Source organism: Hemitrygon akajei, chromosome 3 (assembly GCF_048418815.1).
Source record: "Hemitrygon akajei chromosome 3, sHemAka1.3, whole genome shotgun sequence".
Taxonomy (NCBI): domain Eukaryota; kingdom Metazoa; phylum Chordata; class Chondrichthyes; order Myliobatiformes; family Dasyatidae; genus Hemitrygon; species Hemitrygon akajei.
Window position 1 is genome coordinate 47,677,329 of NC_133126.1, and position 26,966 is coordinate 47,704,294.

General features: G+C 40.7%; 1 protein-coding gene across 1 annotated transcript in view; it reads right to left on the reverse strand.

Moving 5' to 3' along the window:
• The window catches only part of LOC140724535 (uncharacterized), a 119,459-nt gene extending 99,196 nt beyond the window's left edge, over nt 1-20,263 (reverse strand). Inside the window, exon 1 of the mRNA XM_073038978.1 lies at nt 20,004-20,263. Coding sequence (XP_072895079.1) covers nt 20,004-20,058 — 55 coding nt within the window. The 5' untranslated portion in view covers nt 20,059-20,263. The remainder of the gene's footprint in view (nt 1-20,003) is intronic.
• Between the last annotated feature and the right edge of the window lie 6,703 nt (nt 20,264-26,966).

Here is a 26,966-nt window from a genome sequence, read left to right on the forward strand (position 1 = left end):
AATGGATTGTTAAAACTTACCAGAAAACTTGTAAAGTTCTAATCCCTGGTATCTTGAGAATTTGCAGAAACTAGTCCTGAAGTGAACAAACCATGATCATCAGCCTGACTGCTGTGTTCTGTCAGTGTATGAGTGTCAACTAGGCAAAGTTGTTATGTGAAACTGGCTTTGTCTATGTAAGGATTTGGGGGCGGTCCATTGCGATCAAATTTGACTGTGCTTCCACTAATCAAGCTGCCTAACCAAAGCTAAAGGGTTGTCAAGACTAATATCCTTTGAAATTGAAACCCACAGATTTCAAGTAACAACTGGGCTGCTGCATTTAGACAGAAGCTGGTCAATCAATTATCCCTTTATTACAAGTGTTGTCACAGTAGTTTAAGAACTATTCTTTTCTGTACCTTCTACATCTTTACCCAAAAGTTAACAGCTTATTTTTGTGTTGCCCTGAACCTACCATTCACACCTCCACATACTAACTGCTATCATCCCGATCTTCACCTCCCCCAGCTCCCACCTTCCACCAACTCCCCAGTCATCATGGACTCACTTTCAAAGAGCAGGTAAGAGGGCTCTGGGGATACTGAGACACAGCAAAGCAATGTGAACCCCAAGGTCCTGAAAGAGTGTGCTGAGCAGCTGTGTGGAGTTCTCCAGTGCACTTTCAATCTGAGTCTCAGCCTAGAAAGGGTCCCAACTGCATAGAGAACATCATGTGGTCCCAGGACCCAAGAAGGGCCAACCAAAAGTCTTCAATGACTACCATCCAGTGGCCCTAACCTCACAGATCATGAAGACCCTAGAGAGGCTGGTCCTGCCTCACCTCTGACTCCTGATAAGATCCAGCCTCAATCCCCTGCAGTTTGCCTACCAGGAGCACATTGGAGTTGATGATGCTGTCATCTACCTGATGAACAGTGCCTACTCCCATTTGAATAAGCAGGGCAGCACTGTGAGGATCACGTTTTTTGATTTCTCAATTGCCTTCACTACCATACAGCCCTCATTGCTGGGGGAGAAGCTCCGTTCAATGCAGATTGGCACTCCATTGTATCCTGGATAATGAACTACCTGACTAGCAGACCACAGTTTGTGCAGCTTCAGAGCTGTGTGTCAGGCTACAAGCAGGAACAGGGGCACCACAGGGGACTGTACTGGCTCCCTTCCTGTTTACACTGTATACATCGGACTTTAGATACAACACTGAGTCATGCCATCTGCAGAAATTCTCTGATGACTCAGCAATAGTTGGGTGTATAAAGGGAGGATGGGAGGATGAATACAGGGCCATGATGGAGGACTTTGTCAAATGGTGCAAGCTGAAACATCTGCAGCTCAACATCAATAAGACAAAGGAGATGGTGATGGACTTTAGGAAGACCAAGCTTGCACTGCTCCCTGTTACTATTGATAGTAGGGACATGGATGTGGTGAGAGTCTACAAATACCTGGAGTGCACCTGGGCGACAGACTAAAGTGCAGCACCAACACAGAGGCTGTGCACAAGAAGGGCCAGAGTTGTCTCTACTTCCTGAGTAGAATGAGGTCCTTTGGAATATGCAGGCCTTTCCTTCACACATTCTACCAGTCTGTTATAGCCAGTGCAATCTTCTATGCAGTGGTGTGCTGGGGCAATGACATCAACAAAGGTGATGCCAGCAGGCTCAATAAACTGGTTAGAAGGTCTGGCTCTGTTATAGGAGTCACACTGGACATACTGGAGGCTGTGGTAGAACAAAGGACCAATGAAAAACCCTGGCGATTCCGGACAATGATTCTCACCCTCTGCATGCCACCTTGGCTGAACAGAGGAGCACCTTTAGTAACAGACTAAGACAAATGCTTTCTATGAGGTCATTCTTACCCTTGGCCATTAGACTCTATGATGAATCAACCTATAACCGGGGAAATGATGACCCCCCTCATGTTAGACTGCTTGAGGTAACTTATTTTTTATTCTTTCTAACTTTTCTTCTAATATTTGTATATCTGTGCACTTGTAATGCAACTGTGACACTCTAATTTCCTTTGGGATCAATAAAGTATCTATCTATATAAAATAGAGAAAATTGACCAAAGGAGCCTGACAGATGCATATTCTGATAAAGTGAGTACAAGTCAGAGGAGACGTTTGTAGAGGTGGCATAAAGTAAGACCAAGACACTGAGTTTTACGAACGGTCATAGAGAAAGATGGAGAACTGGTGAGGCAGAGTTTTCAAGTCTAAATTTCAGAGCAGGAGGCTGAGGCAGCAGAAGCCATGGCCACCAATGATGGGGCAGAGGTGTCACATCGTTGTTATGCTGAAGGCAAATATAAAGGAGTGGACCAAAGAAGTCGTGAGGCATTGACAAACAGTCTCAATATTCTCTCACCAACTTTAATTTTGAGTGTCAGCTTTAGCAAGTAGAATATGTTAACATTAATATTCACACCAAGGTCCTCTGATGTCAATTGAACTGGAGTATTTCTTAAATGCAGTCATGCGTGTCAGTTTCAATCATAAACCTTTACAAATCAGACTTAGGTGCAAGGGTATGAGGTAAGGTTTTCTTTCTGGGGTGGCAACCTAGAGAAGCAACTGGGACTTACACAGAATATTTATCGACGTCCCTAACAAGGGCAGTGCTTCTGCTTACCCTTTTCTGTCCCCACTATCACACTCCCCTCTGTCACTTATCTTCTCATGGACACTATATCCCTATTGGTGCATAATTTCCTTCAATAATATTATTGCCAGCTTTAGACAGGAGCCAAATATCACAACCATAATTTAGCAAGGAAACCTCCTAATAATGCAGATTATTCCTCTCCCTTGTTTTTTATTCTCATTCACCTTATCCCAAACTAAAGGGCTAACATATTTTCTGTAATCAATGACTTGCCCATAAAACATATTCTCAAAAATTGTACTAAATATCAAAGCTTCAAGAACATGAAGTCAATGCAAGAAATGTTTAATGAGAAAGGAAGATAATTATTGGTGTTGAAAGAGCTTAACCTGAAGAGGGTACTCAGTGCCCAAACCTGAACATGTGCTCTTGAACTAACATGGAAGCAGTAATATCCCAACATTGTAAAGCCATTTTAAATAATAACTACACACTCAGTGGCTACTTTATTAGGTACACCTGTACATCTGCTCATTATTGCAAATATCTAATCAGCCAATCATGTGGCAGCAATTCAATGCATAAAAGCATGCAGACATGGTCAAGAGGTTCACTTGTTCAGAACAAACACCAGAAAAGGGAAAGAAAAGTGACTAAGATCGTCTAAGAGACTTTGATCATGACATAATTGTTGGTGCCAGACAGGACGGTTTGAGTATCTCAGAACCTGCTGATCTCCTGTGAATTTCAGGAACAACAGTCTGCAGAGTTGGTAGAGGATGGTGTGAAAAGCAAAAAAACTGTCTAATGAGTGGTGGTTCTATCATCAAAAATGCCTTGTTAATGAAAGAGTTTGGAAGAGAATGGCCAGACTGGTTCAAGCTGACAGGAAGGCATTAGTTACCCAAAAAATTAATAGTCACAATAGGGGTGTGTGCAGAGGAGCATCTCTGAATGCACCACACATCAGACCTGGAAGTGGGTGGGCTACAGTAGCGGAAGACTATACCAGGGTTCCAATCCTGTACTTAGTAGAGTGGCCATTGAGTGTATAGTACAGAATTTATGATGAAGACTTGACAGTTCAAAGTAGAATGATTTTAGATTGTGTCTCAATGTCCAATTTGGTTTTTAATATCTTATTTAATGTGTCACAGAAGACAATTTACTTTGCTCTAGCAGAATCAACAAAACAAAATCACATATAATCACCAAGACTGAATGACTATTTTGAGAATCACAAGCATTTACAAGTTTATCAGAATGATATTGTCATATACAACATACCCTCTTATCTTGAGACGGCATAAAAAAAGGACAGGAAGGCAATATATTGCCTTTTGTCCAGCTGGCTCTGTACAACAACATACCAACTAATCTAACAATCCCACTCTTTCCCTTTAGCCTTTTTTTCTTTTCAAGTCCCTATTGACCAAGTTGTCTAAATATGCTAGTCCCATTTGTTTGTGTTGGACCTCTAAACTTTTCCTATCCATGTCAGACTATTATTTATTGACTACAGTTTCACCTTTAGAACTAGAATTCCAAACAAACTCATTTCCAAAGGTACCTTCATACTCAACACCTCCCTCTGCAACTGGATCCTTGACCTCCTGACCAATAAACCATAATCAGTAAGGGTAGGCAGCAACATTTTCACCCCAATTATCCTCAATATACGTCTGTGTCCTCAGACCTCTACTTCTATACCATAAGACATAGGAGCAGTATTAGGCCATCTGGCCCATTGAGTCTGCTCCACCATTCAATCATGGCTGATCCTTTTTTTTCTCCTCCTCAAACCCAGTTCCCAGCCTTCTCCCCATAACCTTTGATGCCATGTCCAATCAAGAACCTATGAATCTCTGCCTTAAATACACCCAATGACCTGGCCTCCACAGCTGCATGTGACATCAAATTCCACAAATTCACCACCCTTTGGCTAAAGAAATTTCTCTGCATCTCTGTTTTGAAAGGGCACCCCCCTATCCTGAGGCTGGGCGCTCTTGTCCTAGACTCTCCCACCATGGGAAACATTCTTTCCACATCAACTTGTCTAGGCCTTTCAACATTCGAAAGGTTTCAATGGGATGCCCCGTCATCCTTCTAAATTCCAGCAAGTACAGACACAGAGCCATCAAATGTTCCTCGTATAATAACCCTTTCATTCCTGGAATCATCCTTGTTAACCCTCCTCTGGAACCTCTCCAATGCCAGCACATCTTTTCTAAGATGAGATGCCCAAAATTGTTCTCAGTACTCAAGGTGAGGCCTCACCAGTGGCTTATAAAGCCTCAGCATCCTTGCCCCTCCTGAAATGAAGGCATTTGCCTTCCTCACCACTGACTCAACCTGCAAGTTAACCTTTAAGGTGTTTTGCACGAGGACTCCCAAGGTCCTTTGCATCTCGGATTTTTGGATTTTCTCCCCATTTAGAAAATAGTCTGCACATTTATTTCTACTACCAAAGTGCATGACCATGCATTTTCCAACATTATACAGAATTTCATTTGCCACTTTCTTGCCCATTCTCCTGTCTAAATCCTTCTGCATCCTACCTGTTTCCTCAACACTACCCGCCCCTCCATCAATTTTTGTATCATCTGCAAACTTGGCAACAAAGCCATCTATTGCATCATCTAAATCATTTATTTACAGCATAAAAAGAACTGGTCCCAACACCAGCCCCTGCGGAACACCACTCGTCACTGGCAGCCAACCAGAAAAGGATCCTTTTATTCCCATTCGCTGCCTCCTACCAATCAGCCAATGCTCTAACCATGTTGGTAACTTTCCTGTAATACCATGGGCTCTGAACTTGGTAAGCAGCCTCCTGTGTGGCACCTTGTCAAAGGCCTTCTGAAAGTACAAATACACAACATCCACTACATCCCCTTTATATATCCTAATTGTAATCTCCTCAAAGAATTCCAACAGGTTTGTCAGGCAGGATTTTCCCTGAAGGAAAGCATGCTGACTTTGTACTATCTTGTCCTGTGTCACCAAGTACTCCATCACCTCAGCTTTAACAATCAACTCTAACATCTTCCCAACCACTGAGGTCAGGCTAACTGGTCCATAATTTCCTTTCTGCTGCCTTCCTCCTTTCTTAAAGAGTGGAGTGACATTTGCAATTTTCCAGTCCTCTGGCACCATGCCAGAGTCCAATGATTTTTGAAAGATAATTTCTAATGCCACCACAATCTCTAACGCTACCTCTTTCAGAACCCTAGGGTGCAGTTTATCTGATCTGGGTGATTTATGTACCTTTAGGTCTTTCAGCTTTTTGAACACCTTCTCCCTTGCAATAGTAACTGCACCTACATGTCTTCCTTCACACACTACATCAGGCACACTACTAGTGTCTAATGCAGTAAAGACTGATGCAAAATACTCAGTTTGTTCATTAGCCATCTCCTTGTCCCCATTATCATTTCTCCGACCTCATTTTTTAGCGGTCCTATGTCCACTCTCATTTCTCCTTTATTTTTAACATACAGTACTTGAAAAAAAAACTTCTGCTATCCTCTTTGATTATTATTTGCTAGCTTGCTTTCATATTTCCCTTCTAATGATTTTTAGTTGCTTTCTGTATGTTTTTAAAAACTTCCCAATTTTCTATCTTCCCACTAACTTTTGCTTTGTTGTATGCCCTTTCTTTTGCTTTTACAATAGCTTTGACTTCCCTTGTTGTCCATGGTTGTACAATTTTACTATTTGAGTATTTCTTCATTTTTGGAATACATATGTTCTGCACCTTCCTCATTCCCCCCAGAAATGAATGTCATTGCTGCTCTGCTGACATCCCTGCCAACAGCTCCTTCCAATTTACTTTGGCCAACTCCTCTCTCACACCACTTTAATTTCCTTTACTCCACTGAAATACTGCTACATCAGACTTTACTTTCTCCCTATCAAATTTCAAGTTGAACTCAATCATATTTAAACACTGGTTCCGAAGGGTTCTTTTACCTTAAGCTCCCTAATCGCCTCCGGTTCATTACATAACACCCAATCCAGTATAGCTGATCCCCTAGTAGGCTCAATCAGGTCTAAAAAGCCATCTCTTAGGTGTTCAACAAACTCACTCTCTTGAGATCCATTACCAACCTGATTTTCCCATTCGACCTGCATGCAAAAATCTCCTATGACTACCATAACATTGCCCTTTTGAGTAGCCTTTTCTATTTCCTGTTATAATCTGTGGTCCACCTCCCAGCCACTGTTGGGAGGCCTGTATATAACTGCCATCAATGTCCTTTTACCCTCGCAGTTTCTTAACTCAACCCATGAGGATTCAACATCATCCGATCCTATGTCACACCTTTCTGCTGTTTTGATATCATTCTTTACTAGTAGAGCCACACCACTTCCTGGACACTGAAGATTGTGTGACCAGATTCTGCTCTAACTTCCCCTACAATTTTGCAGGTGACACCATCATTGTGGGCTGTATCACAAATAATGGTGAGTTAGAGAACAGGAAGGAGACCAAGAGTAACCTGTGTCACAACAACAACCTTTCCCTCAATATCAGCAAAACAAAAGAGTTGATCATTGACTTCAGGAAGGAGGATGGTGCGCATGCTCCTGTCTACATCAACAATGTTGAGGTTGAGAGAGTTAACAGCTTCAAGTTCCAAGGAGTGAACTTCACCAATTGCCTGTTGTGGTCCACCCACATTGACGAGAGAGCCAAGAAAGCTCACTAACACCTTTAACTACTCAGAAAGTTAAAAAATAATAAACAATAAAATAATTCCAATTCTGATTCCTGTCTAAATGTCTTTTAAATGTCGTTATTGTACCTGCATTCTAGGTCTATTGTAGGCTACATAGCTGAAGGAAGAAGAGATGGAAATTGCAGAGGCTGTGATCATAATCTTTTAGTTCTTTATAGAATATCTGCAATGTTATTCCCCCATTTAAAAAGTGAAGAATAGTCCTGGGAAACATAGGCAAATGGCCTACATCAGTGTGGGAAAGCTTTTGGAAACAACCAGGACAAATTAGCTGGCACTTGGATGACATGAGAAACATATTTTATATGGTGAGTTGTTGTGATCTGGAATACACTGATCAAATGGGACCAAATTCAATAGAAATGTTCAAAAGATATTTGGATATGTATTGGAAAAGAAAAACAAATATGTGGCCATGGATAAGATCAAATAGATGCACCAAGGAATTAGGACGATGTGCTATGTTCAGTATTGTATTATTCTATGATTCCGTGACATTTCTTAAATGTGATGACGTTGTCATTAGTCCTCTTTGATTCATCGTGTTTCCTGAATAAATAAAACATTTATATATAATAAAGCTACAGTATTAGGAGTGAAAATTATAAAATGTCAAAAATTTTAGACGTTCTTCCAAAAATGCCATGTAAAAAGTGTATTATTTTTAAAATCAAAATTAATGCAAATGTTACTGTGGTATTTTGTGAAAAGTGAACTCTCTAGTTATTATAAATTAACTATTTGCATTGATTGCTATTTATTTGATTGGATAATGGTAAACACATTTGCTTGTCCGTTCTCAGAAATAAACAGTCTAATGAAGTAGATATTCATCTGTTTATCTAAGATGATCAGATCATGTAATATCTTGTGATTAATGTCAGCTGACTGGAATGCAGCAACAGTGCTTCTCTGCTCTGCATTGTGGTAGCTCTTGAGTTCAAGGTCTAATTGTTGAATTTAAATCTAAAGAAATTGCTTTGAATAAAAATGGAAAGACTTAAAAATTTAGCCAATACCTCTCAAAAACTTTACAGGTTATTTATACCATTATGGGGTCCTGTTTGTATAAATTGGAGCAGTATGCTTTGGACACAACAACACACACAAAATGCTGGTGGAACACAGCAGGCCAGGCAGCATCTATAGGGAGAAGCGCTGTCGACATTTCGGGCCGAGACCCTTTGTCAGGATTAACCGAAAAGAAAGATAGTAAGAGATTTGAAAGTAGTGGGGGGAGGGGAAAATGCGAAATGATAGGAGAAGACTGGAGGGGGTGGGATGAAGCAAAGAGCTGGAAAGGTGATTGGTGAAAGTGATACAGAGCTGGAGAAGGAAAAGGATCCTTCCAGGTGAGGCGACACTTCACCTGTGAGTTGGCTGGTGTGGTATACTGCGTTCAGTGCTCCCGGTGTGACCTTTTATATATTGGTGAGACCCAACGCAGACTGGGAGACCGTTTCGCTGAACACCTACGCTCGGTCCGCCAGAAAAAGCAGGATCTCCCAGTGGCCACACATTTTAATTCCACGTCCCATTCCCATTCTGATATGTCTATCCATGGCCTCCTCTACTGTCAAAATGACTCCAAACTCAGGTTGGAGGAACAACACCTTATATACCGGCTGAGTAGCCTCCAACCTGATGGCATGAACATTGACTTCTCTAACTTCCATTAATGCCCCTTCTTACCCCATCCCTGACATATTTAGTTGTTCGCCTGTTCTCCATCTCCCTCTGGTGCTCCCCCCACCTTTCTTTCTCCTGAGGCCTCCCATCCCATGATCCTTTCCCTTCTCCAGCTCTGTATCACTTTCGCGAATCACCTTTCCAGCTCTTAGCTTCATCCCACCCCCTCCAGTCTTCTCCTATCATTTCGCATTTCCCCCTCCCCCCACTACTTTCAAATCTCTTACTATCTTTCCTTTCAGTTAGTCCTGACGAAGGGTCTCGGCCTGAAATGTCGACAGCGCTTCTCCCTATAGATGCTGCCTGGCCTGCTGTGTTCCACCAGCATTTTGTGTGTGTTGTTGTTTGAATTTCCAGCATCTGCAGATTTCCTCGTGTTTGTGCTTTGGACACAGTCCACTGTCGCATTCCCAGCCAAAGACGGTCCAAAACATGCTGAAAAAAGAGCCTAATTCAGGGGAAAATGCCAGTGATCTCTGGCATATAGTATATAGTAACAAAATGTAGTTGCTTTGCAAGTTTCTGTAAAGTTTCACAATATCTGTTCCATTCTGCACCACTTTTGGTGTTAAAATATTGGATGAGGTATAACTAAATTCTGAATGGCAATTTTTGTTGGTTTACAGTTCAATTTTCAGACTTTGTCCATGTATATGCCGAAGTATTTTCACATGGCCCAGGGTAACATTGTGCAATCCAGGGACACTACCAGAGTAGGAGGTGCACTACAATCTATTCCCTCCCCCCAGTTACTTTCCAAATCACTGAGCTGACTTGATCCTCCTCCCCAGGCTATTTTTATGAGTGCTAATCCAACCTGTCCACTGAACCCCCTTCCTCCCTCTCCAGTTGGTGGAGTTGCGATCTATTTACAAACCTTTAACGGTGTTTAGAGTTGACATTTTCTTATATCTTGTAACATTATACATCATAGTCTTGGACTATATATCACAATGTTAATAGGTGGTTTTTACAGTCATTTCTGAGAATCTTCATAAAAATTATAACTTTATATGAACAGGCTTGAATTGTTTCTTTGAAACTTTACAGAAACTTGCAAAGCAACTACATTTTGTTACTATATACTAGACTAAATCAACTGTTTTTTACAGTAACAATACCTGTATATTGTTTTATTACTCTGCAATTAGTGAGTTTTCTTATTGGAATTTTCAAAAGACAGGCTACAGCATGAGCCCATACAGAGTGAGGTGGTTATCTTTAGTCTGTTGGGTATAAACAGCAAAAACATACGTAATGGATATAGAATGAGAAATTTAGATAAATTTTCACACCAGACTACATTTAGATGTCCGAATATACATGCTGAAATCAACTCTTAAATTAATTAGGCATTCTTCAGCTAAATAGCAGAAAATAACACATTGTTACTTTTAACTTCAATTTGAGTGTAAGACTGTGACTTTAAACTGATAACTGCATTTTCATAAAGTTGGCAGATTGCAAAATCTAAATTTGAAGTGATGTCTCATGCTTCAGTAAATCTCATGCTTTAGCAACCATGGGACTGCTCCACTAACATAGGCATCAGGAACTAGGCATTATGCCACAGAAAAAAAACGTACTTCAGGTCCAGTGGTCACTGTTTTATATCTCAGGCTTCACCAGAAGATAAAATTAACACAGGATAATGGAACTGTTGGACATGTTCTACTAACATCAGGAAGCACGTATCATGTCGCTTTACACAGTATACAGAAGCTGTAGGTCACATCACAGTGGCACAGTCTTTAATAGCTATGTGTCTTGTCATTCTAACAAGGCATCGGGAATAATGGGTCATGTCACACTAACACAGGCTTCAGAAGTCACTAGTCATATCTCATTAATTGCTGGATCTAGAAACTATGATAATATCTATTAACTTGGGTTTTAGAAGTACTGTGATATTCTTCATTAACTTGCATCAAGAGTCATAGGTTATTTTGCATTAACTTTCAGAACCAAGGGTTATGGCAGGGGTTCCCAACCTTTTTTATGCCATGGAGCCTCACCATTAACTAAGGGGTCCATGGACCTCAGGTTGGGAGCCCCTGTGTCTAAAGGTTTGAGGAACCCAGGGTTATGTCACTGTAACACAGGTTTTAAGAGTCATTAGTCGTTCTTCTGAATACCTGCTTCCATTAGCCATGCATCTTATGGGTTAGAGTAGACTGGAATTATTTTCACTAACTGCCACCATCTTAGAGGCCAAACCCCAGTAAATTTGATTTATTCCATTTGATATTATAAAATTTCTGGCAGCCCTAGATACACTCCAAATAGCACTGTAGAAGTACCTTGTTTGGGAGGACTGCAGAACTTCTAAAAGCAGACTTTAGGAAGCAGGAGTCTAAACTCATTAACTCAGTATTGATGAAGACGTGGTAACTACAGGTGACTACAAATTCATGAAGACAGCACATGTTGGACAAAGACCACACTGCTAGAGGAATTCAACAGGGCTGGCAGCATCTGTGGGGAGAAGGATAGTCAACATTCCAGTTTGAGATGCTACATCTGGGCTGAAACACAGAAGGCTGACTTTCTCTCTGCCTCCACAGATGCTGCCTGTCTTGAGTTGCAGCAACAGTTTGTTTTTACCTCTGGATTCCAGTACCTACAGTCTCTTGTGTCTTCATGAATTCTGAGTTAAAGTTTTTGTTATGTCAAGTGAGATTATCTAGAATTTAGAAACAAGGAGACATGTCTTAATGCAATATGTTTTAATCTCCAGTTAGTAACATAGTCATCAGAAACCATGGGTCATGTCCCATTAATACAGATTTTAGGAAATAATGATCAAGCCATCGTCTCCCAGGCTTCAGTAGTAAATGTCTTCCTCAAGCTTGAATCATAGAGGTTGTAAATGGGATAATGCAGACAAATAAGGCTCGAAGTATTTAATATTTTCCCAACACACATCTTAATTGAAAGATCAGCTGTCTTCAGACAAAAAGGCTTACAGGAAAGTGGTGTAACAGAGACGGGGTACAGCAGTGGGAACTGTGGCAGTGGATAGGAGAAATTACAGTGAAGTGGAGATAGTGATCCATGGCAAAGACTGCAAAGGATGGAGATAATTGTTATGGAAACAATAGTCTTTGGGGTAGATAGGTGAAGTAGACATTATGATCAGTAAATAGACCATTGGACTAAAGGTAGTAATTGGTTTCAAAAGATTAAGGGGGGAAATGTGTTTTTTGGAGAAACTATTGCAGGACATAAGATCAAACAGTTGAAGGTCATCATCTGCAGAGAAATATGAGGGAATACAGAGCCCTGGATGACAAAAGTTGTAGATGGAAGGAAAGATTGCAGGACTGGAGAGGGCAGTCAGTGAGGAGAATGATTGTGGATAGTGATCCCAGGAGTGGAATGGTAGTTAAGGACAGGTGGTGATGGTGATCATAGGGCGAAGATGTTTGTGTGAGGTTTTATGGTGTTGCTGTATATAGTGGTCTGTGAAAAGGTCACAGTGGAGGAAAGCTATGGCATTCAGCATGATATGAACATGAAAGCATTGACAAATCTGAGAGGTATGTCAAGGCAGGTTAGTTGTAAATTAAAAGGGTTATTAAAGTGGAGGTGCCCTTTATGAGATTTTACAGCTTGATATTGCCTATTCACATTCTTCCTTCCATAAAGTATCAGTCCTTGGTGTTGCATTTAAATTAGCATTTGTGACTTATCCAAAATAAAGAACATCCCAGAATGGCTTGTATGAAATCACTTCTTCAAAAAAATACTCACTATTATTAGGAAATTGGGCAATGGACTAGAATTAATTTTAGGACTTCATAGAACAGATTTTAGATTATATTTCACAGTGACTTATAAAGTAACAAATCTCTGGAATGCCTCACACGTGGTTGCATTTTTCATCTAGTATTTTTAACATTTTAGTTATAGTAATAAAAATAGGATATTGTAATGACTTAATAGCAATAACAATACCACTGAATTACGCGTAGCTGGATTCACCATATGACCCTCACTTACCAGTTCTTTTTTACAGTTGTGGAGAGCCAGGCAACTGTGTTATTGTTGCAATGTGAAATTAAATTGCAGTAACGCTTTTTATGAGCTAACTTAGCATTCACATGATGAATTTCACACACTTATGCCCTGGAGTCACAAATACCCAAAAGACAAGAAAGCTCAATGGCCTTATGGAGATTGTGCATTCTCCCTGTGACCACATAAGATTTTTTTCAGGTGTTTTGCTTTTCATCCACATTGCAAAAACATGCAGTTGATGTGTTAGTTAATCACCATAAATTTGCCTCCAGCCATAGAATCAAGAGGTGTTGATGAGAAAATTGGCCAAATAAGATGAGTTGGGTCAGGATTAGTGTTAAAAATGGGTGCCTGATGGACACAGTGGGCCAAAGGGCCTGTATCTGTACACCAACATAAGGTTTTTATTTCTCTGTTAGGAAGCTTACACCACCATCTGTTAAGGGTCTCATCAGAATTCACCCAAGTCTGGGAAGTTTAAGCATAGTTAGCAAAAACCAAACTCTGCACTGACACTGTATGGGTTTAGTCAGTTATGTTCGGGAGCTCTCCATTGTCAATATATTTTCTGTAAAATATGTTAAGTAAAATCATTTTGTACAAAGGCAGAACAGGATCAGCCAACAAGTGATGTTTATATACTTACTAAAAGGTGTGTAGGAGCAAAAGAAGATTTTGCCAAGGAAAGATAAATAAGTGAATTAAGTTATGCACAAAAGTCACGCAATGTGATACAACAGAGATGGTGGAAATTATAAAAATAATCTATCCTTTGAATGGATAATTCTCGATGAGCAAACTGATAATGAAAACTTTTCCCCATTTTCTATTGTTTTCCTTTGCGGTTTCAAACCTATCAAGAAAGAAATTCTTCTCCAAGTTTGACTGAAGATTAAAAATAAAATTTAAACTGAGTCATTTCTTATCGACCTGAAATAATAACAAGACTTAATACATAAATGCAACATTTGGGACTCTGCCCAGAACAAGATGTCAGTACAGCCTTTAATAAATGTTTATTGCTTTCTTTGCATAGGATTAGCTGTCTTTTTCCAGACTGTCAGGCATTTTAGTTAGCTTACATCAGAAACCCTGTCTACTTACTGTAAAAATTTCAAACGCATTGATAAAAATGTTGGCTTTTTGGTTGGCAGTAACATAATTAAAATGAAATATGTGAAGAAAATTGAGAAAGATCTTTAATTAACAGCTAATTTCATGTTATACTTTTAAAGTCATAGATTTGTGGAATCATACAGATACTGTACAGATACAGGCCCTTTGGCCCACTGAATCCATCAGGCACCCATTTTTAACACTAATCCTGACCCAACTCATCTTATTTGGCCAATTTTCCCCTCAACACCTCTTGATTCTACAGCTGGAGGCAAATTTATGGTGACCAACTAACACATCAACTGCATGTTTTTGCAATGTGGATGAAAACCAAAACACCTGAAAAAAATCTATGTGGTCACAGGGAGAATGTACAATCTCCATAAGGCCATAAGACATAGGAGCATAATTAGCCCATTCAGCCATCTACCCTGCTCCACCATTCAATCATGACTGATCTCAACCCAGTTCTCCTGCCTTCTTCCCATAACCTTTGACAACCTGACTGATCAAGAACCTCTCCACTTGTATTTTAAATATACCCTATGACCTGTATCTATGCTATTCTCCATGCAACAACGCCAAAGGTGAGGATGAAATCCAGGTCACTAACCTGTGAGGCAGCAGATCTATTAACTGCTCTGATATGCCACCCCAGTTAACGACAGTGCTCATGAAATGATGACAGTTCATTGAAATTATTAAGATTTGCCATCTTAATAGTGGAAGTGAATCTAACTGGTGACTACTGGAGGCTGGAGAGATTACAGATGCTGAGAACTCAGTGGACTAGGCAGCACCTGTGGAGGGAAATGGGCAGACACCGTTTTGGGTTCAGACCTTTCATGTGGACTGAAAGATGGGAGATAACCAGTATGAAGACGTGAAGGCGCGGGCTAAGTAAGAGCTAACAATAAGGTGAGGAAAAGGCAGATGAAGAAGGGAAGAGTGGTAATAGTGACCGAGGCTGAGAGGTGATAGGTGGAGGCGACAAAGATGATGGAATCTGATAGAAATAAAGGTGAAGCATGTAGTCAAATGAGGAAATTGGAGTGGGGTTTGGGAGTAGTGAGGGCAGAGTACCCAGTGTGAGGAGTGGGTGATGGGCAGATGAAGTAGGAGAGAGGGGTAAGAACCAGATGAAAGGCTGGGGTGGTGTAGGAGGATCTGGGTAAACTGGGAGGAGAGAAAAAAAGGACAGAGAGGGAGCAGTCCATGTGAAGTTGGAGAATTACTACTACCAGTATTAGAGACAAATTTTCACCACAAAACTGAGGGAAATGCATTGGCAAATGTTTTGACATGCATTCACTCTTGGTTAAATATCCAGAATTTTTGACCAAGAAATTGATTGTAAATTTCAGTGAGAGGAAATTAGAAGAACACCCGCCAACCTTCATTGAAAAGTCAGCAGTGGAAAGGGCGAAAAGCTTCAGGTTGCTGAATGTTAATATCTCAGAGGATCTATCTTGGGCCCAATACATTTATGAGCATGCCAGCATCTCTTCTTCAGTAGGAGTCTGAGGAGATTTGGTATGTCACCAAAGATTACTGAAAAGGTTATAGATATGTGGTGGAGAGCATTCTGACTGGTTGCATCACAGCCTGGTATGGAGCCTCCAATGTACAGGATTCGCAAGGAGGCTGCAGACTCAGGTAGTTCCATCACAAGCATAAACCTCCCCACCAGCAAGGGCATTTTCAAGAGGCAAAAAGACGACGTCCATTATGAAGGGCACTCATCATTCCAGACATGCCCTCTTCACATTACTGACATTGGGGAGAATGTACAGGAGCCTGAAACTCATACTCACTGCTTTTGGAACAGTTCCTTCCTCTCTGCCATCAAATTTCTGAACAGTCCATGAACCCATGAATGCTTTCTTGTTATTCATCATTTGCACAATTTATTTATTTTTGTAATTTATAGTATTTTTTATATCTTGTACAGCACTGCTGCCACAAAGCAATAAATTTCATGACATACTCAGTGATAACAAACCTGATTCTGATTCGCTTAATATATAAAACAGCTGGGTAAGTCATTGCTACCTGAAGTGTGAAGGGTCAGTGCGACAGCACCGTTTCTGAACAACTGGTTTATTTACTCCATGTCAGTATTTCATCATCATTGATTTTCTAATTGAAATTTTTTTTTTTTGCCCTTCTATCTTCATATTCTCCAGTTTTCTGCACAATTTTATGACCTAATAATTTATTCTGGTCTTTAAACTACTGGAAGTAGCTGTGTAGGAATAATATGAAGATACAATCACCAATTTTATCTTCACAAGCCTCTGGTTTCACAATGATGATCCACTTTAATGACAGCTGCCATTTGGAATCTGCACTGTCACAATAGTTTTGGAGAATGTTTTATTAGCATTGTGTATGCATTTCATTAATACTGATTAGAGCTATAACCAAAGAGATTGTTGCCAAGAAAATCTCCTAACAAACAATTGTATATTTACCACTTAACACTCATGACAATGCAACATATCTCTGCAGGTGACAGAATCTATCACAAGAATATCACCTGGTCACAGTAATATTCCAACAATAATTAGAGCTGTAGTCATGCCTCATCAAGTCTTTTCACAAAATCTGATATTTGAAATCTGAACAATATTTGTTTCCTTTTCCTCTATATATCTATTAGAATCATAGAAAACCTACAGCACAATACAGGCCCTTCGGTCCACAAAGTTGTGCCGAACCTGTCCCCAGCACCTTAAACCTGTATCCTCTTGTGGCAACCATTTCATCCCTGGGAAAAAGCCTCTGACTATCCACGCAATCAATGCCTCACATAATCTTATACACCTCTATCAGGTCACCTCTCATCCTCCATCGCTCCAAAGAGAAAAGGCCAAGTTCTCTCACCTGTTCTCATAAGGCATGCTCCCCAATCCAGGCAACATCCTTGTAAATTTCCTCTGCACCCTTTCCATGGCTTCCACATCTTTCCTGTAGTGAGGCGACCAGAACTGAGCACAGTACTCCAAGTGGGGTCTGACCAGGGTCCTTTATAGCTGTAACATTGCCTCTCAGCTCCTAAATTCAATTCCACCATTGACAAAGGCCAATGCACCATACGCCATCTTAACCACCTAGTCAAACTACACAGCTGCTTTGAGCGTCCTATGGACTCAGAACCCAAGATCCCTCTGATCCTACACACTGCCAAGAGTCTTACCATTAATACTACATTCTGCCATCATATTTGACCTACCAAAATGAACCACTTTACACTTATCTGTGTTGAACTCCATCTGCCTCTTCTCAGCCCAGTTTTGCATTCTATCAATGTCTGACTCTGACAGCCCTCCACACTATCCACAACACCTTCTACCTTTGTGTCATCAGCAAACTTACTAACCCATCCCTCCACTTCCTCATCCAGGTCATTTATAAAAATCATGAAGAATAAGGGTCCAGAACAGATCCCTGAGGCACTCACCTCCATGCAGATTATGACCCTTCTACAACCATTATTTTCTACACTTCCCTGAACTTAATAATTACCGAGAAACATTCCTAACCAAATGAGGCAAGTTCACATAGAGGAAATTTTGCAAAATCGTACAAAAATATGTACAAAAAGATAATGTGTTTTAAACAATAATCACAAAAATAAAATGGGGTACTGGAACTGTTTTAAAATATAAATACTTAAGAACCCTGTAGCACAAAATTATAAGGCCGCTATATGGCTGAGCAAAACAGACGGCATCATCCTATTTCCCTTACATTTCACTGAAATTGCTTTGAATTTAAATTTTATCCTTGTGAAAGGAATGATGGTAACACTAAGCAATGGATTTTTTTTTTCACTTTAGCACTAGCACCATATATTAGATAACTAAGAGATAAACCACATAAATAAAAACAAGTTGCACAGTCTTAATTTTATTAAATAACTATTTCTCCAAGTTGCAAATAATTGTAAATATTTATGATCAGAAACATGGCTGTACCGTCTGCATATAACCCTTATATATGCAGCAACACTCAAGCTTTTCAATCACATCAGGGGATACTGACAAAGGAAGATGACACACTTTCCTTAAATTTGTCTCTGTGCTATCTTCTCAGACAGAGGAAGAACTCATAAGACAAAAAATACATGTGTTTCCACTAAAATATTAAGATGAGCTCACTAAATGTTTGTTGTTTATTTCACATTAGAAGTCCTGTTTTGGGTGCCTCCACATATGCTATGGAGGCGCATTGACAGAATGCAGATAGACATAGTTGCCCACAAATAGCAACCCATGCCATTGCATTCAATCAGACTTGGTGCTCATATTAATTAGTTCTACAGTATACAAAATATACAATTTTTCCATCCAAAATGGAGCTAAGAAATTTATATCGCATGTCATAAAGATGTTTCCAAAGGTGCTAACTTCTCGACTCACTTGGCTGCAGTCACAATGGTGTCATCACAGAATCAAACCATTAACTTAGAAATCGCTCAGTGCAGGCAAAAGAGCCAAATTGAATGGTTAACCTACCCAAAATCTTCTCTAATGTTACACTTTAAGTGTGAATTCTGCACAATAACTATAACAAATATTACATCAAACACAATTTACACTACTTACCCCTACAACTTAAAATATTATTACAAGCCTTTCTTTTAATATTTATTTGGGTTTTTTTTTTCAGGACCTGGGTGGTAGGTAATGCTAAGTTGGCCAGCATTTATTGCCCAACCCCAAATATCGATATTGATTAACGTGTACAGTACAATTGCCTTTTCTGGTCCGGATTTAACAATGAACTGCAAAATCAAACTTCAGTACAAAGCCTGTGAAATAAATCAAAGTGAGATAGCCCTACTCGAAAGGAAAGATAGCACGACTTAGTATTAAACTGGATTCTCTTCCCTGACAAATCGACAGGGTAGCTTTCTGCGGGCCTGGGCAGTGACCTGCCCGAGAATGGGAGCTGGAGATGACCTTGACGGAGGTTTGGGATGCTGCTGCGTGACGTAGGATGGTGGACGCAGACCCATCTCTCCCGTTCAATTCCACTCAATCCTGTGGAGCTAACTTTTTCCAGCCTGCTCACTGCATTTACTGCCACCTGGGCAGACCCGTCTCCCTCAAAAAAAAAACCATTTCAATCACTTGTTGGCAGCAACCACAATCGCGGCACATCCTGGTGATGAATTTTGATTTCAGTTTATTAACAGTACACAGTATTGCTAAAGCACATGTTTAAAGAGCGCAGGGTGTGGTTAATCTTCATACCCCACCGCAGGCGATTACAGTAAATGATACAGCCTGTTGCCTCCCTGACTAATTTGTGGCCGGTTAATCAAACACTAAGCAAACAGATGTATTTCGCAGGGTTTCGCCCATAATTGTTTCTCGTTTACGGTCTCCACCGTACGCCCAACAACGGGGCTTATCCAGCGAAAACGTGTATGGTGAATAACAAAAAACAAACTCCGCACAAAACAATTACTTCCAAAGTCACAGAAACAGTTCTGCCTGGAGCCGCAGGTCGTATAATTCTCGCATGCAAACATGGATTGGATCATTAGTTCACCGCACAATAAGAATCAAAAACATTAATTTAGTGTAATACAAAAGCGTAAAGCAATACGACAGCCATAATGTAAGCAGCTAAATATTGCAGACGTTGTTTTAATTCCCCAGGCATTTTTTTCTCTCTCTCTTAGACCTGTACTGTCTCGTTCATGCAAACATCGACCACGCCCTACAGCCGCAGGGAAGCGAGGACTGCGTATGCAGAGCGAAGCGAAGCAAAGCATCAGGAACAGGTTACAAAGCATAGATAAGAAGCCCACCACTGGCCGGATCTCCTCGCCAGTTTGGAAAGGGCAGATGAAAACAGTCGCACATCTTGTCGGAGTCCCGATCTCAATGCTTTCCACAGTTCAGACAAGCCTGGAATTAGAAAAAGCGATACTCAGCGCCGAGCTGTTAGCTTGCAATGTCCAGGCACAACATCTTAACAGTCAGAAAGATGCTGACACACTGTCCGGAATCCCTGCATCACTCAATACGGGTCCCTAGGCGGTAGCCAAATTATCCAGGTCCGCTTTGAAATCCATTATAGCCACTTGATCAGCTCTGCAGAGGACGCCCAGAACTTTGCAGAGAAACATGCCAAAATACCTATTAACTCATATGCTGCATCAAACCTGCTCGAAGTACAGAGTTTGAGCAGTGGAGGAAATTATCATCTATTTTCTAATCGGGGGTGGTATTGATCGAGATAATTTATTCACATTAAGGTAGTTGCGTATTTGATCCAAATACATTATGTTGTAACAAGTCGCGCAAAGAAACACATTTCTGCTGCTCAATTCACATTTAGAGGTCATGATTTAGTACATTGTGAATATTAGGAAAATGGTGTTCCCATGCCGTCTAGAACTGTTGTATGATATTTTAAAAATGGTAGATTTTATCAAACTTAACTTGGAAATAGTCTGTAAACGATGCCTTGAAAATCCATTGTATTTTTTACATTGATTTAAAAAAAATAAAAGGTCAAGGAGCTCTCTCAGTCTGGGTATGTTAAACATTGCTAGAACAGATATTATATTCCTTTATAAACATTAGCTTAAAAACGCCTTTACTAAAACTTCTTGCGAGGATTGTTCGAGTTGATGGAGAAGAAAAATACTATTGCAATTTGAACGTTTGCAAGTCAATCTTCATTGTTTTATATGCACAGAAATTCGGTGTTTGAATGCAGAAAAAAATCGAACATATTTTACCGAAGTAACCAATATTATAGTAACAAAGGGGTGTTAAGCATAAATTACATTCGCGTGAGGGGACGGCGTTTTCGAATAAAAAATGAAAAATATTTAAGATTTTAATTTGGAATACGCTTCATCCCGAGTAGCCGGTGGGATTTTGATAGTAATACCTTGTTTTGAGTCAGCAAAGATCAAATCTTGTTAAAATGTGGAAGAAAACAGAAACTGGCCAGTACGCTAGTCAGTACTACTTATTTGTCGTATCGTTATCGACTCTCACAGCCGGTGAAATTCGTGCCATTCTGCATAGGCGCCTATTTCTGAGAGACAGAGCTGTGCCAATCTCTCAGGCTCGCTGAAGCATGAAACTGTTTAGGTTTTGGATAACCGTTAGAAATGATTATTGATAAAGCAAGACGATAGCAATAAAGAGAGTTAACATTCCCCCTTCCTCTTAAAAAAAGGCAAAACTAGTTCATTTTAGTAACTATTTACTCGAACCTACTAACTTGAAATACCACAGAGTGAATACAACAGGATAACAGTTCATTCCATTTAAAGTTCACTGTTCAAAATAGATTTAATATTAAGGTACATATATGTCACCATATACAATCCTGAGATTCATTTTCCTGCGGGCATACTCAATAAATCCATAATAGAATCGATGAAAGACTGCGTCAACTTGGGCGTTCAACCAGTGTGCAAAAGGCAACAAACTGCAAATACAAAAAGGAAGAATGATTAAAAATAAACAAAAAATATCGAGAGCTTGAGATAATGAGTCCATAGTGAGTCCATAGATTGTGGGAACATTTCCATGATGGGGCAAATGAAGTTTGCTTCATGAGCCTAGTGGTTGAGGGGCAATAGCTGTTCCTGAACCTGGTAATGTGAGTCCTGTGGCGAGAAGAGAACATGATTATAATCTGATTGTCATGTCCTGAAAATGCGGCGTTTCGGCTCTGTGGAATATACAACAGATGATCAACCATTAAGGAAAAACTCGTCTGTATTGCACTAGGTAGTACATATTTGAATTAAACTAAAGGAAAGTGGTTAAATGGCTTTTGGCTCTGCAGTGAAACTATGAAACAAGTCTGATGTAGTGAGTAAAAGCGGACTTCAAAGAATAATTTTCTGTTTATTTAGTTTACCGGGTCTTCAAATTGCACAATATGGTTTTGGTGTGTGTCTATGATCTAGTAAGGTTTTAATACTGTAGCAGTGTTCAAAACCTGGCTACTAGGCGATTTCGTGTTCTTCAAATTGTTTCCAAGAAACGTGAACGAAATTTTACATACGAAGCATGGGAAAAGAAACATTTGCTTGTATTTGTATTTAACCGTGTAGCAGAACGCATGCCAGTCACCAATTCACATTGTGCGTGTTAGATGGAGACTATCATTTGTCAAAATACGAAAGTCAAACTACAAGCCTGAGTTTCGATCACTCTTCGCACGTTTTTTTTTGGTATTACAAGAAAAGTGTTCCGCGCCTGTATTGATATGCGTGGATGAACATGAAGTATGTGGGCTTTAAGTACTTCACTATAATGGCATACCAGGATCAAGCAATGCGTGCGTGGAACGTCCTGCCGGGTGGTGGCAGAGGCGGATACATTACGGATGTTTAAGAAACTCTTAGATAAGCACATAGATGTTAGAAAAATGGGGGGATTTGTAGGAGGAAAGGATTAGATTGATCTTAGACTACAAAACCATGGGCCGAAGGACCTGTACTGTGCTGTAATGGCCTATGTTCTAACTCAATTGAAGGTTAAGGCGTATGTCTTATGAAAGAGTCAGTTCTTTTTGGTAGTTTATAAACAAAAGGTGCTTATCTACTGAAAAACGGCGATCTTCAGAACCAACCGCATGACTACTAAAGGGGACAGAGAAAAACGCGTTCAGATACACGGCCAAAACCAAAGACTCGGGGCGGGTCGCTCAGCAACAGATACACATTCTTGTGATGGTTGAGGAGGTGATTAGGACATGACCTTAAAATTAAAAATAACAGGAATATTAAGAAAAAGTAGCAATTAAATAGGAATATTGTTTTAAAGAACAATTGCCTTCAAGTGAGATTTGTAGAGGGTAAGTTTAGGAGCGATCGCAGGAAAATTCTTTACACCAGATGAGATCCTGCGAAATATTCTTCCAGAGAATATTGGAGATAGTCACCGACAGTCCAGAACTGACTTGGAGAATCAAAACAACTCCCATTTAAAACAACACAAGAGATTCTGCAGATGCTAGAAAACCTGACCTGGGGAACTCATTGGTTCAGGCAGCATCTACGGAAATGAATAACCAGTCGACATGTCGAGCGGCGCCCCTCTGTCAGGACTGGAAAGGGACGGGGGGGGATAGATACCAGAAAAGGAAGGATGAAAAGGAGGGGGTGAAGTTGGGGCTCCATAAATGGAAAAGTTAAAGGGCTAGAGAAGAAGGAGAGGAGACCATAGGAGAAAGGATAGGCAGGTGAGGAGAAGAGGTAACAGGGTGGCCATGGTGAGGAAATGAAGAAGAGGGGAGCGGGAAATTACTGGAAGTGGAGAAATCAATTTCATGCCATCAGTTTGGGGGCAACCTAAACGGAATAAAAGGTGTTCTTTCTCAAACCTAAGAGTGGCCTCGTCGTAGCAGAAGAGGCGGCCGTGGACCGACATGTCGGGATGGGAATGGGGACTGGAAATGAAGTGAATCTTCCCAGTCCTGATGAAGTGTCTCGACTGGAAATGTCGACTGTTTATTTATTTCCACAGATGTTGCCCGACCTGCTGAATTCCTCCAGCACTTTGTGTGCGTTGCTCCCATTTAAAATGTGGCCTTTCATTATTTTTGGAACATGCAATTATGAAAGCCCTTTCACTGGTTGTGCATTTGGAAAATGATGAAGCCCCCAGCTATTAGCGGCCAGAACTTCATATTCGGGAATCAGGCCGAATATGAAGGACGCCGCATGAGTACATGTCAGCATAAAAGGACCGTGCTAAATTTCAGCTTACTGCAGCTTACTGGAACCCCGAGCAAAGAAGTGTGATGTGCGAAAGTAGAGGATTGGTTTGTATTTCTCTAGAAAACTGATCCGATATTAAAAGTGCTCTATCAGGTCACAGGAGAGGGGCCGTTGCATCTTGAAGGACTGAAGAATTGTTATTCTGACAACCATGACGTAATATTTTGCAAGTCATTGACCCTTTCTATTCCATGGACCAGCGATGCCTCTGCAGACAGCAGACGAGGTAAGTTACACGTTTCTGTTTGAGCAACCGCAGGGCGCCGCTTCAGCATCCGGGCGCGACCAGACATTTAAACCGCCTGCTGAAGAAACTCTGTTAACAACCTCTTTGCTGCATGATCTAATGTAATTTTTTTTTTGCTTGGGGACAAGCCACGTGTTAAGACTACCTCGGGAGTACCTTGATATTGTTCCAGGTTCTTTTTTTTTCGCAGTTATTACCTCTGCAAGCAAAGTATGGTTTCTGGTTTAAGCATTTTCTCTAGTTTTTCGTATTGACAACAACACGAGTAACTAGTAAGCAATTCTTAGACCAAGCTGAAATTGCCTCCTGTTCTTCTTCTTCCTTTCCGCGCCTTGTGGCGCTTCGGGTGGCAATCTTGCTGTTTCATTACCATGTGTCTGTCTTTACGAGGCCGAGTTGCTAGCTCGACCCTCGACCCAGCACGGATGGAAAGTGTGCGAGGAACCGCCGGGTTCGAACCCAGGACCACTCGCCTCGAAGCCCGGTGCTGTTGCCACTACATAGTTTAGAAGCTTCCCTTCATTCAGTTCAGTTCGCTATGCCTGACATTAAGAAAATAAACTGGATGCAGAAAATCCAACATTGTTGCTAAAATGGAGGAGATTTATACTACCGACACAAATCAGGCGTGCCTGCAGAATTGACATCTGCTCAGCAATTTAGGCGAGCAATTCAGTGCAAACCTCCAGAACAAAATTTGCCTGGGAAAGTAAAGGCATGTCCTATGCCACAAAAGCAAAATAAATCAACTTTAGCCAGTTTCTTCTCTGTCTGCCTACTCCTAATCATGAGTCCGGGAAAAACTTTACACTGTTAGCAGGTGGACTTGATAATAAAGAAGGAAAGTTGTGGTATTTGGATACCATTTATCTCTGTCCCAGGACATCCCTGTAAATATTCCTTCCTGACAGTGTCTTTGTCCCATTCAACTTCAGGTGTTAAATCACTTCATAATGAGATCATTACTGGGAATGTCTGATGATTCTTATAACATTCTGTTTAATTGGGAACAGCTCAAATAAGGAAGCAGTCTTTGCCTGTATTATGCAAGACCTTATCCAGAAGTGGGCTAACAGGTGACTAGTATGTCACACTAATATGAGAAGATAACCACCTCCACCCAGAAATAACTAAATCACTTCTCCGGAGCATTTGATGGCAAATCGCCTCCCTAATTCACCCATATTTCAATTTCTTTGAGGCTTTATGAGTTCAACTAAAAGCTAAAATGCCAAGAGCAAACACTCTGGAACTAATCACTTTTGTCCATGTTTGGACCAAGGTCATAGTGCGATTCAGCAAATTCAAACTGAGCATCAGTGAGCAAGATATCTGTGAATGAGTTCCACTTAGGAGCACTGTTAGTTGACGGGTTTCTTGATGGATTTCTCCAGATTTCTACGGAAGAGGAACCTGGGCAACTTTCCACAATGTTGAGGAAAAGTCCACAGCCCCTATTGCAAAGTAAGTCAGGAGTGACATGGAATATAGTGCACACCTGGCTAAAGGCAATTCTGGCCATTTTTAATAACTTCCCTTTATTTTGGGATTGGTTTATTATTGTCACATGTACTAAAGTACCATGAAAGGCTTGTCTTGTATGCTATTCATGCAGATCAACTCATTACAGGGTGCAGACTGCCAGAATCCAGAATTTGCCTAACCAGTGCTTGGTCTTGCCAATAAAGAGGAGGTCACATTACAAGCACCAAATACAGCAGACAAGGTTGGAGAAGGTGCACATGAATCTTTGGCTGAACTGGAAGTGTTGTTTAGGTCCATGGGTGGTGATAAGGACAAATGCCACACCTCCAATCCTTGCAGAAGAAAGTACTCAGGGTCAGTGAGGTGAGGGTGGGTAGGGATGTTAAACTGTGGGGTCACAGTGAGATTGCTCCCTGCAGGGGAGGGGAAGGTGTCGCTGGTGGTTGGATCTCATTACACCTGATGGAAATAACACCATAAGAAGTAGGTATAGAATTAGGCCACTCAGCCTATCAAGTCTTCTTCGCTATTCAATCATGGCTGATTTTTTTCAACCCCATTCTCCTGTTTTTTCCCCATAATCTTTACCCTTAGCATTCAAAAATGTATCAATTTCTGCCTTAAATATCACCAGTAACTTAGCCTACACAGCCTTCAGTAGCAATGGTTTCCACAGATTCACTGTCCTTTACCTGTAGAAATTTCTCCTCATCTCAGTTTTAAGGGAATATTCCTTTATTCTGACATTTGTGCTCTCAGATCCTAGACTGTCCTACTAATGGAAGTATCCTCTCCACGTCCACTTGATCCAGACCTTTCAGTATCCAGTGGGTTTGAATGAGATCCCCCACATCCTTCTGAACTCCATCATTTACAGGGCATGAGATATCAGATGCTCCTCATACATTAAGTCTTTCATTCCTAGGATCATTCTTGTGATCTCCTCTGGATCCTCACCAGTGTCAGCATTTCTTCCTCAGATATGTGGCCCAAAATTGTGAACAATATTCCAAAGGGGGTCTGACCAACGTCTTTCAAAATCTCAGCAGTAAATCCTGCTTTTATATTCTCTTCCAAATGACAAGGATGATCTGTTGGAGGTAGAGGGTGATAGGATGAAAAGTAAAGACCAAGGAAATTCTATCCTGTCTGGGGAGAGGTGGAAAATGGTGGAAATTTGGGTAAGGTCTCCATCAACCACAGTAGAGAAGAATCAGTTTTTCCAGATAAAGGAACACCTTTCAGCTGTCCTGGAACAGAAAGTCTCATATTGAGTGCAGATC